This window comes from Balearica regulorum, chromosome 15 (genome assembly GCF_011004875.1).
Source record: "Balearica regulorum gibbericeps isolate bBalReg1 chromosome 15, bBalReg1.pri, whole genome shotgun sequence".
Taxonomy (NCBI): domain Eukaryota; kingdom Metazoa; phylum Chordata; class Aves; order Gruiformes; family Gruidae; genus Balearica; species Balearica regulorum.
In genome coordinates, this window is record NC_046198.1 from 11,853,818 (window position 1) to 11,866,710 (window position 12,893).

Sequence of the window (12,893 nt, forward strand, 5' to 3'; positions counted from 1 at the left end):
AAATTAGCATGAGCTACGCACTGTCATGTCTACTCTGCTGTCAGTTTTTTAGAGCCACCTAATTCAAGGTTAGCTCATGTATTTCTATACATTCCTATATCTCCTGCCCCCTCATCCAAAGACTAGTAAGAAAAGTGGTCTAAAGTTACATACTCATCATTGGTATTTAACAACAAAGTGGAAAGAGATACCCAGATCCTCCTGTAACACACTGGCAGAAGCATTCCTGCTGTGTCCTCAGCATGGCACTTGGTGCAACTGAACAGTTCCCCTCTATGAAACAAGAGCTACTCACCAGGTGCACTCTGTGAATACCGATACTCTGGAACAGAGGCTAACTTTGACCCAAAGTCATGATCATGTGGAATGGGCGAGCCCTCCCGTGATAGGCACTCTGGAGTCTGTAGGCCACTAGAGTGAGGGGACAGCAGGCCAGGGTGAGTAGGGGAGGCAGGAGCACTCCTGAAACACCAGAACATAGTGTTGGCAAGCGTAGATGCATTTTGACCACAAGACAGCAGTAGAGACCAAGAGTTATCTCCAGTACAGGATTCTCTAGCAGAAGGACAGCCTTTCTTCCACACTACCTACCCACTATAATCTTGCTGGGAAGAGTCAAAAGGTACACAACCTCACAAACGCTCTAACGCCAAATACTGTCATATTATTCCTTGCTGAAGGAAAGTGGACCCTAGAGAGTATGCATAACATTTCATTTGAACACCCACTGCTGACAGAGAAGCTGCAAGCGCCTCACGTTCGTATCAGTTTTATGATTTCAGGCCACTTTCAAAGGATCTTTGTCAGTGTTTGAGAGTGACGAGTGGAGGAAGAGGAAAAAGACGCAATGTAGATGTAAGTGTCTGGCCCCACATATGCTCACAGAGCAGTTACTCCCCCTTCTCCCCATCGCCTCCTTTCCCAACCACCTGGTTCCCACCTCTGGTCCCGCGTGGCCAAACACAGTTGAACTGAACATTTCTTTAATAAAAAACAAGACAGAGAAGCTGATGAACTGAAAACATCTCCTCCTGTCTCCCCTCCCATTTTAAAAGACAGAAAAGAGGAGGTGTGGGAGGAATGTTATGTGGAACTGCTCCAGCTTGTGTTGAATTGCAGGTCTTATCCTCACAGCTATAGGGCTCAGAGAAAACTGCCATTGCACACAGCTCCTCTTTAGCAGTTCCACTGCTGACTAGAGTGGCTATACAGAACACCCGCCACCGCTTCACTGCTGACAACCACGATCAACCTGATCTTCCATATAGGAGAGTGTTTTAAATACCACAAGAGTTATTCCCACTATGATCTAATCCACATCTAAACACAGCTTTCCTGAAATGAGAGACTGGCATCTGAAAACACTTACTCTGGTGATAACTGCTTTAAATTTCTTTGAAATGATGCCAAAACAGGTATGTTTTGATGCATTTTTGTAGTCTGGTTCTGGATTTTTTTTTTTTTACTAAACACTTAAGTCAGAACAATTTTCCGATTATGCCTCAGGACTATCTAACTATATTACCTCTCAAACTATAAACAGAAGTAAAGTTTGCTCACTGCACTTCAGGAGAAGTTTCTGTTTATTTTCTTTGTAATGAGTTTGGCACAGTGATTAGAGGAAGCTGAAGTTACCTGGAGGAGAGGGGCCCAAAAGGTGTTCGGAAGCAGGACACTCCTCTTTGCCTTCGTTTTCTAAATGCTTGCTCTACTAGTTTGGCTTCAGAGGCAGGGTCAATTCGCCAAAAGGAGCCCTTTCCAGGCTCCTCCTGGGAGCGTGGGACTTTAATAAAGTAACGGTTCAAGGAGAGGTTGTGCCGAATTGAGTTCTGCAGGAAGCAGAGGAATGAGATGATTATTTTGCCATGAGGAAGCATATAACAAAGACAAATGGGTTTTGACACACAGCTCAGAAAAATAAATTCCACATCGTCAGAATTGGTGCTGAAGACAGAAACAAGTCACTCAACTCGCACAGCTCCAAAGTCACAGAACCACAAGAGAAAGCCTGGGGAAACGTGTCAGAGTTTCTACTAACCATGCTGAAAGATGGGTTTGCTTGGTACTACACCATCACTTAAATACATCTGGAGCCAGGTAGTGCAGTGACTTTTCTGTGGAAAGCAATCAAAGCAGATCTTTTGCTGAGGCGGGGGAAATCACTATAAACCACATCAGAACTCTCTCAAAAGACAGGCTTTATTCCAGGCAAGCGGAAAAAATTGCCTGAGCCTGTGCTAACTGCTTACCTGCCAAATTGGGATCAGTGGGGTGCCCAAACATGCCCTGAAGGACGCTGCATCTCATGGCAATCGTAATGCAAGCCAGTCAACATGCCCTCAGACAGGTGTCTCCAAGAAGAATTTATGTGGCACTACTCTAGCACCATACAGCTCTCCAGACTACTTGTCCTTTTCATTGCAAAAGCCCACCTCTGACTGGGTGCACCACCGTCTTTTGGGATAGGGGAAAGGCTCAGTAAGCCCAGGTGCACACAAGCTCATTCCTCTTCCACTTTCAAAACAAAACAAGAGCTTTTTAGCAGCTTTAGACAAGCTCTTCACAAGTGAAGCCTTACAATGCCACTGGTAGGGGACAGGAAAAGGCAACTTCACCCTCTGCTGAAATGCAGCTCTCTTTGAAGCAGGATGCAGCAACTGGTTTGCAAAGCACAACTCTGCCGAGCAGGTTAAGGCAGGAAGTGAATTCCACAATTAATTAGAACTGCAGGGAAAAGCCAGGGAGGCAGGAGCATATTTATTCCAACTGTACTCAAAGTGCACCAAGCAGTACTGCTCCTGCCAGTTGAACACAGTGAAATCAGCAGCTGCAAGAGTCTTTCCAGCTGCATTACTGTGTTATATTCAAATGCCAACACCCATTTCAGAGGTGCTATGCCAAGAAAAATCTGAAGGCAGGTGGAGCTGAGGTTTCTGGAACTTTGAAAGCAGCCCTCAAGTGAACTTTTAAGCTTGACTTAGCATGTGTTAACTACATACAAACTCTCCTATGAAGCTGTTCAGATTTCCTTTAATACCACAAGGAAGGCACAGACTCGAAGTTCCAAAAGTTCCCATTCTGAGATTCAAAACTTTCAAATTGTGATTCAGGCAAGCAATGCAGTTGAAACAGTGGGAAAACAAAACATCTGTGATTAAGGTATTACTATGATTAATAACTGGGACCTCAGTTTTAGGCTGGACATCATCTCCTTGGACAGATCATGTCAAACAAAGACAATGTGAAAGATAAAACAAGCTTCAGGCAAGTATCTGGGCAGAGGAGCGACTGATAGCAAGGATGGGGAAGAATAAATAACAAAAAGGAAAGACACATGACTACAGAATTAAAAGGGTTTCAGAATCAGAGAGCCCAATGGCAACACACTACATTGCCCTAGAAAGTACTTCAAAAAAACCTAATTGCCCACAAACCAGTTAGCTTACATTAAACAAATTCACTCTGGGAATAGTCAAAGCAGGTTTATTCCCAGTGCCCCAAATCTTTAATAAACACATTTCAAAGCAGATAAACCCTGTCAAAGTAGTTTAAAAGCTCGTCAGTGTTAAGAACTCACCTGCCAGCCTTTGTCAGCAGTCCTGTAATATGGATAATGCTTGGTAATGTGGGCATAGATCCCACTTAGTGTTAATTGCCTGTCCTGTGCTGAAGATATAGCCTGCACAATTAGCTGAGCGTAAGAATAGGGCGGCTTGGACTCATCCTAAGAAAAAACAACAAGAAATTTAGTCACTAACAAAGGATTCCTCCACTAGAGTTTACCAACAATCCAAACTAAAAAAAGCACATTGGGCTGTAGTTTCACAGATGCTAAGAGAGCATCAGGGGCAACTAAGAGCAGCATCACCCTCTTCCCTTTCACTTCCATTTTACACTGCCAACTCCCAATTTAGCACAAGCATTTGTGCACAAACAGGACTATAGGACTAAGCCAGATTAAAGTATCTTCTTCCCTCCCCCCGCAAATGCATACAAAATAGCTAACTTAAATCCAGTTCTGTTTCACACTGAATTTGCCACACATATTTACACCAGCAGAAGAAACAGGATCAGGACAAGCAATTGGAAGGGTGTAGGGTACATTCACTGCTTCCAGTGTTCATGAAACTAAGGCCTTCAAATCTGCCCAGCTACAACTGAACTGCGTTAGAAAGGTTTCATGTAAGCATGCTATCAGCTCTCCTCCCATCAACAAGCCCAATATGAAACTTGATCCTGTCCCTTCCCTTCTGCAGCAGAATTTGTTTTATTCTAGGAACTTTAATTTGTTTGCCAGATTTCATATTCCCAGCTCTTCATATTACTCCATCAAGAACAGCCCTTCTTGTCTCAAGGGAGACTTCAACCTACAAAAAAGGCCATTTAGTATTGGGCTCCTCCACCCAATGCCAAATCAGGTGGTTTTGGATTTAGACCTTTTAACTTTGATCTGAAGATCAACTCAAAATTAATTTTTATCATTATAACTAAGCTATTTTTTAATATAAATTCCACTTGCTACTCTCCTCATTTAACACTTGCCTGACAGGCCTTCGTGCTTGTTTTAAAGTCAGACTACAGATTTCTTATGGCAAGGATCTGGTTTCTTCCCCTGCTTCCCTTTTTTCCAGCTGTGTTTGGCAAAATACCATTAATTGAAAGGGAAAAAACAAAGACTCTGAATTTCAATGCACGTCTTTATAGGTTCTTGATTTATCAAATAAGCAGAAAAACTCTTCTTGCTTAACCCTTTTAGTGCATGACTTGAATACACTTTGGGCAGCTATGACAGCAGATTCATCATCTACCACTAATAAGATGCTGGTTTCAAAATAGTCTCAAAACCCTGGAGGATGCTGTATACAGAGCCCTTCTGGTCAGGGTATTCTCAGACCCCTTTTAACTGTATTTAACACCAGCATTAAACTGCCAGGTCTTAGTAAGCCTCCCAATGAGCACTGCTGGGTAAGTAATATTTCTCTGAACCTTTGGGCTGTCCCCGCCAGATGCATCTGCCTGCTGTTCTGATGCTGCTTTTGCGGCATACTCTGCTGCCAGCTGCAGATCCGAGGTAATGTTGTGAACAAAACGATATCCTGAGGATCCAGCACCACGTGGACTGGCTGGGCAAGAGTTGGGAACACTGGAGAGGCAAAAAAGAAATAAAGTTATTTGTTACTTCATTTATCAACAAGACACAATTCTTACTCTCTAAGGTACAGCAAAGCTCCCAGGTCACTGAGAAGCAGATATGCACTGGACTTATTTTTGCCTCTGCGGCTTATCCGAAGCCCAGACAGGTTGGAAAAAAACTTGTCAGAGATAAAATTGGAATTTCTACAAAATCCTGACACATCCCCCTACTTTCTGCAATCACAAGACAGCAGAGTCTCAAAGCATTAAACAGCTGCTCTGTGTTTAAAGAAGCACTTAAAACAGTGTGGGACTTAACATACAGTGTATCAGGGATGAATTCTTAACTAAATAAATAGCTTGCTATTATAACCTGTGAATGAACAACACATGACTCTTCTTATAACACAGCTAATATTTAATCAATCCTTCTAACAGATATGGGCTGTGTTCTTTTACAGTATCATAATTAAAGCACCAGTGCAGGAATCTGCCCTGAGGGTCCCTTTCTAATAACACAGGAGCTTCAGAAGATCATACCCTGATCAATGCCACACAGCTAGAGACAGTTATTTCCTCGATTCACCAGCAAATGCAGCTAACAAAAGGAGCTGCAATCACTAGTGTACAATGCAGAAGGTAGCTCGCTCCTCAGCTTTGGCTAGCATGGGGAAGAGACACCTTCCAAGTCACAGGGCCACCACAAGATGGCATTACAGGAATGACTATTGAGTAGGAAAGCCATGCTAAAGCTGATAAAAAGCTACAAACAAATAAAAGGGCACTGTAACTTCTGTGTGCTTGAGTGGTACTGCAGGTGAGTGCTACAAGACAAGAACTAATCAGAAAGGCTTGTCTAGGGATCACACATCCTTGATTCGCAGGGTTGGAAGGACAAAATGAGAGGGATGAGTCTGGGAATATGAAGTTCCCTTTTTCTGTCTCTGTTCTGTGCTGTCTGGCATCGAGGGGTGCAGTGCTAGAGCAGTGTGATGCATAGCCAAATCCCAGGATTACATACATCATCTACATAAGAGCAGAGAAACAGTGAACAAGAAAGCAAAACAATGCACAGAAGATTTACAGAGCAAAACAAGCAGTTCAGATTGTATGAATAGATGCCAATTGAAGCCCACAGCTAGGAATCAGAATTCAGTAAAACTGGCATAAACAATCCTTTTACCAGTCAAATGCCCAGTAGCAGTGCTAACCCTGACACAAATAAATGCAGTAACTGACACTCAGAGCACTGCGCTAAATGCTGCACGAAAACACACAGAACAATTCCTTCCTCAAAAAGGTGACTGTCTAAATAGTTTCCCCCATATGCATGTACACATATGGACAGAGATAAAACAGTGAGACAACCCTTGTTTGCTCAATGGGCAATACCTTCAGTGTATAAGCAATCTGACAGCGTAAGGAATGACCATTTCCTACCACAAGTCCAGCCTGTAAACTGAGAAGTGCTGCTTCTCCTTGTGGCGTCTTTGCAAATGGCTGCAGTGCTGAGCTCAGCACAACTGAGACTGTTTTCTTTTAAAAGTGAATTATAGGATGGGGGGGCCGGGGGAGAGGGAAGAGGCAAAAGAAATATCCCGCCACAACAAACCCTTGCAACAGGAAACCCAGGCTCACCCATCTCCCATATACTAGCCATGTGAAGTGTTGCACAGCATTTGGTAACCCTTTCAGCACCCACCATAGCCCTTTGCATTAATGGGTGATGTTATTTAGAAGCGTAGCAGGAGAGGAAGCTTTCAGGAGGTGCAAGGTATGTAAAGTTGATGAGCCCATATGTATAAGTCTCCCTTTGACAGAGATAAAGGCATTTCTTAGCTACTCTTTCAAAAAGCAGAGACCTGTTTGTGCAGGAAAATGAATCAAAGTTCACTATTCCACGCTTTTAGCCAGCTTTGGAAGTGGATAATGCTAAACCACAGAAGACACTCTTGATGTCTTAGTATTCACATGGGGAGCTGGTGTGAATTTAATTATTCTGCTGTCATTTTTCAATAGCTTCTCCACATACACACTTCTTATAATGTGTAGATAATTACAAATGAAAGTCATTTTCATACATGAAACAATGACAAACCAAAACCACGGCAATTCTTTTCATCTTTGCTTTTGGCATCTGAGCAATTATTGTAACACATGGACTAGGAATGAAATAGGATGAAACAGAGTCTTCTGATTTTGTTCTTCATCTGCAGGAATACATGAACAGCAAACCACAGGCACCAGCCAAAACTCAGGTCAAGGATATGGAAGAGAGAAAGGTTCTCCAGTAAATCTATGCACTGCACAAAGCTGTATTTCTTCAGGATTTTTTTTTTTAAATAAAACTAGTATAGCTTCAAAAACTGTCCCATGCAGTTCAGACACAAGAACTGATTCAATTCTTCAAAATTAGCAGAGGAAGTAGCCCAGTTTTTGCTGTTTAAATTTTAGCTTCTGAGGCTGATAATGAGTTTTAAGTATGATTTCTTGCCTTTAAAAACAAAAAACAAAGGGAGAAACTCTTACCCTGCAGGGCTGCGATTCTCTTGAGTGCTGACAGAGCCCCTCCAACCTAATCTGTTGTTAACTTTTAGATAGTCACTGAAGAACCTGATAGTCCCTTAAAGAAGCAGTTGCCCTGTGGGACAGCCACAGATGTAGCTGAAGATTTGGAAGAGGTATTATTCTTTTACCAGAACAGAGCACTTCTGCCCAGGTAAACCTACCTCCTTTCAGCCTGGATCAATGATCAAATCAAGAGACAGAGGTACTGAACAGGCATGAACTTTTAGCTGCTCCATGCAAAAAGAGAGGGTACACAGGCTGCTACGTGTTCAAGCTCTCAGTCACAGAACGCTTCCGAGGGAAGGGAGAAAGAGCTGACTACTGGAAAAAACAAGAAGGCAAAATCTGTTTTCTCCACCCCCGACATGGGACAGAAGGAACGAAGAAACAGTTTTACTAAAAATATCCCTCTGAGGGTTAAGTTAAAATTAAACATTAGTGCAGTCAAAAGAAAACAAGCAAACACAATGCAGTGACATCAGTTTCCTGGAGTTCCTGGAATTCTCCTCACCACCCAGAGCTGTGGCTGGCCAGGGACACTTGCATGCACTCACACCCCCTTTAAAAATATTATGGAACAAAGACTTTTCCCTACAAACGCCTGTTATGACTACAAAACAAAAATCAGGTGTGGGGACACTGATTAGGATTTGTTAGATTTTAATATTGCACCAATACTTGGAGATAACTTGATCCATTTTGACACTATAACCTGTTACAGAGAAAAGCTACAGCATTTGCAATTTCACTAGGATGTCCAGCTCTCGGACATCCTAGCTTACTGCTGTGATCCACACTTACCATCCATGCAGGCAAGCTTAGCTTACAAGCAATTCAAGCTATTTTAGGTTAAGTTTGTCTGTTATGGAAGAGGGCATTTCAGAGGGAAAGCAAGTGTTTTATACCAATGAAGGATGCACACAGCATGTAAACAAACCAGCTGCAGTTACCCAGTCTCAATCCTGTGGAACCATGATCAATGCCCCAACTCCCAGAGATCTGATATCCACTGCGGATTCAGCATCTCAACTTGAAACATTGACTGCGGGTAGCCATTGAGCCACAGTTCCCCAAATACCACACTGAGGCTCAGCTTTAGAATCAGACTACCACCACGTGCTGAATCACATCAGTCCTTTGCATGTTTTCCATTTAATACTTAACCCTTCTTCAGCTGGAAGGCCAGAAAGATGAGGGCTGAACAGTGTCTGCAATACATTGACCTGTGTAATGGGTAAAATGCCTTTTAAACATAGGGCTTACTTCTGGCTGTTGAGAATGTAACAGGTCTCATAGCATCATGATTTACTTTCAACACCTGCCAACAGTAATCTAGCCTCTTAAGTTCACAGCACTTTCTCACAACAATTATGTCTTTAAACACGAGCTATTGGAGATGATGTACAATTTACTGCATTTCTGCTAGAATGTCCAAAATCAGTTTGCTTTAAAGAATCAGAGTGCATGAATAAGATGGACCACTATGTGCATGCTGTGTTGCTTCCTCTTCTCATTTCAAAAAAAGAAGGATACAGCAAATCCAGAGAAGGTACTGATGGGGATAACTAGGATGATCAGAGATAGGGAACGGATTCCACATAGGAAAGAAATAGTTTAAGACAGAAGCTGAGGTGCAAGGGGATAGAACCTATAAAAACAAACCAGGAGGTGTTCAGCTCCTGGCCTCTTCCAATAGAGGAGATGGTAAACACAAAATGAAACTAAGCAGCAGGTCCAAAACAAGAGAAAGTGCTTCTGTGTTTGCAGTTACAGTGTGGAATGACACGCTGTAAGACAGGGCTGATGCTAGAAGGCTATGTGAATGCAAGAGGCCATTATCCAAGTTCTTGGGGAAAGGAAGAAGACAGGGAACCCATCCAGGGGCTTTATTAGACAGATGGTCAGGAAGTCCCTGCTTTGAGGCAGCCCCTGATCCAAGAAAACTGTGGAGGCAGACTGCACATAAGTTAGTATTACTCTGTGTTTTCTCTGTTCTTATATTACCCCAAAGATACTTGTCTGAGGCAGAATACTGGGTTAGAGGGATCTGTTGCCTGAACACATACAGTGATTCTTATGCAAAAGTCTTTAGACTCTCCAAATACTAGCCAGATTTTACAGACTGAGGGGAAAAAATATAAAAATGAAGCAACAAGTAGTAAAATTATTTATTTATGGTCATATCACAAGTTTATGAACAAGCTAGGAACATAAGCACTCCCAAACTCCAATGTCAGTTTCTGCAGGAGAGGCAGTTGAAGAATGCAGGAAAACTGCCCTATTACTTAACTTCATTCTCTTCTGCAACAGAGGTACCTGTAGGGATCAAGCCAGGAATATGGATAAAGTACCTATCCTCTCCAGGACAAAGAGGAAAGATTACCTGGGATCCCACATAAAAATTGTTCACCTGACTTGGACTCACTAAAGAAGAAAACCCCCATCTCTTCGACTTTGTGGTTTAAGATACAGTACACACATGGGCAGTGCCTTTGAAAAATGCCTAAGTGCACATTTGTGAAGCAGGTACAGAAGACATAGCAGTGAGAAAAGCTGCAGCCTTGGCAACACTGCCAATACACAGATTCCTGTCTGAGTAGGCAGGGGTTTTTAAGCCCCTATTGAGTACAAAGAGAGAATCCCCCTTCTTAACATCTTCCCCAGTCTCCTCAAATGCAAATGGGAGGTGTGCTGCCCCGCACACAAGGCTGTTAGACAAGTGCCACAAATCTCAGACTAGCCCTATATTCCATTTCATAAGCCTGCAGAAAGGGGCACCAAAAGATACAGGGACACTTTTTACATCCAATAAGCAAGAATCAGGTCAAAGTACAACACTTCAGCTTGCGAAACGAGCATTTCCATGATACGCCAATCAGCAATAATGGGTGAGAATCCTCTAGTGCTCTCTCCTTCCCCAGCCTAGCCCCAAAAACGTAACTCAAAGAAAGGCAAGTCCTTGCAAGTTGCATGTTTCAGAAACAATCACAAGTGGTGTGACTGCCAAACCAAACTGGATTTTGATGCGAAAGGAGAAATCTGATAGCTACCCTGCCTGCTTAACACTGAAGAAGAACAAAGCTGTCGAACAAACCACAAGGAGAGAAAGTTAGCTATCGGTAAAAGTTGAAATTCTTACTACTTGTCTGTGCTCCAGTGGTTCCCCTCTTCAAAAGGAAGTGAGCTCACTCTGGCCATGGACTCAGTAAACATTTTATACCAATCAGGGGAAGAGGAAGTACTCATGTAGCTGGTGACATCTGCAACCTTTCCTCCAGCACATGGCTTGGCACATCTCCTCTAGCACATGGTCCATTATCTGAAATAAACATGTGTAGGAACTCCCAAGCCCAGTATAGATCACTGCTTTTCTTATGTGATGTATATACATCACACTAGTTGGCTTGTGGTTTGGAGACAAGGGTGATTAAAAATAATCACTGCCTGTCCAATTGTGGGACTTATCTGAGCTGTATATTCTGCCTGAATGCAGGAAGTAATGGATAACCAAGACAATGCAAAAGAGCCTGCAAAAAAACCTGCCTTGGAGCTCTTCACCAGCTTTTCCAGTTAGATGGTTAACAGTGCTATAGGAAGAAGGAAAGCCCGAATGAAATGGAGCAGGCAGTATTTATGCATCCTGCTCCAGTGAGTGAATGCATCCACTGAAGTCAGGGTTCATTCAGCTTCTCACTGTATACCTTCAGAGGAAACACACAAGTTCAGATTAAGTCTCAAGTGTTCTGAAACAGTGTTGTACGGCTGTCCTGGAGCCCATTAAAAAATACTCCTTTTCCAAGCCAAGTCAGAATCAAAGCATAGCCAGCATTTGCGCATCTACTATAACATGGCTCACACACGTGCTCTTCTGTCATGCTTTATGGAATAAAAGCTCAATACATTATTTATCTATTACACACACTTGGAAAGTAGTAATTACACTATACATGCATAAAAATCAGACAATGGATTTAAATGACCTGTTAAAGGCCACAAAACAAGTTGGTGGCTAAGCCAAGATAACTGCATTTCCTGGCATGCAGGCCTCCGAGTAATCCACTATCAGAGCATGCTTACTGAGCTAATTTTGCTTAGTGAAAATATGAAAAAAAGGAAGTAAGGTTAAAAAATAGAGCTTGTGAAGCCATGGCAATTCAGCTCACATCTTCCGGTTTACTGATCAAGGTTATAAAACAAAAGATGCAGAAGGATACCTGCTGATCTTTCATTATTCATACCATTAACTTCATTGTAAACTAGGTATCAACCCTTTAGCAACAGCTGAACATGGGCAGGCACATTAAGTACTAACAACTGAAATACAAATTTGGGTCCACACACAAGTATGTACTAGCTTAGGTATCAGCACAGAACCTCACCAGATACTTTTCAAGCAGTGGTTTTCACAGGGCTCTAAGGGCTCTTCCTTGTAAACGTCAAAGAATTAATTTTTTTTTTTATTGATAAAGACTGTGTATGTGAGCCAACTATCCATGCCCTTTCAGTGAAAAAACAAGTACAAGACAAAGTGTTCAAACCCACAATCATTCTGGTGCAGAGATAAGCTAGAAGTAGCAGCTTATTCCAGTAGATTTGGGAAGCATGCACAGAGAAATAATTTCATTTTCATAAATACTAAAAAACCAACCCTGAGGGCAGTGCTAGAGAGAGATGCTATTTGGAAAACTGAGTTAAGTTATTACTACAGGGTCATTAACACCAAATGGAAGATAAAAGGAAAACTAAACACTGTAAATCTAAACTCCAACTCAGCATGACTTTGAGACCAGGAATAGGCTCCTACATCACACCTCGTCTCTGTGGATCTGTTTATAATCCAAGCATAAGCCACCCTGGGGACTTGATTGCAACACATACATCGAGTCACATTCATATAGATATCACAGACATACAGCAAAACCAGGCAAAGCTAAGTGTTTGTAGCATCGGTAAGGAACCAGTGTCACCCAAAGAGGATCCTCCAAGTGCAAGCTGCAGAACCTTAAAGCCACAAAGCCTCAAGACTGTCCCCCTTAGCTCCTGAAACTGTGAATCAGTTCTCCCCCCCAACAGGCAGAGCTGAATTTAACCAAACTACACATGGTTTTCACACAGTTTTTCAATGCCTTGAATCTACTGAGAAGAGATTTGGTGCCACTCTGCTCTTACTTATGTTATGTAAAATGGGCAGG

At 42.4% G+C, this 12,893-nt stretch overlaps 1 protein-coding gene across 2 annotated transcripts in view; it reads right to left on the reverse strand.

Annotated features, from left to right (window-relative positions):
• Positions 1 to 12,893, reverse strand: part of FOXK1 (forkhead box K1) — a 49,046-nt gene that overhangs the window by 7,160 nt on the left and 28,993 nt on the right. For both annotated transcript variants that reach the window (XM_075768003.1, XM_075768001.1), the window contains exons 3-6: positions 4,987 to 5,143; positions 3,578 to 3,724; positions 1,636 to 1,829; positions 296 to 462 (exon numbers count right to left, since the gene is read on the reverse strand). In XM_075768003.1, the coding sequence (XP_075624118.1) occupies positions 296 to 462; positions 1,636 to 1,829; positions 3,578 to 3,724; positions 4,987 to 5,143 (665 nt within the window). The remainder of the gene's footprint in view (positions 1 to 295; positions 463 to 1,635; positions 1,830 to 3,577; positions 3,725 to 4,986; positions 5,144 to 12,893) is intronic.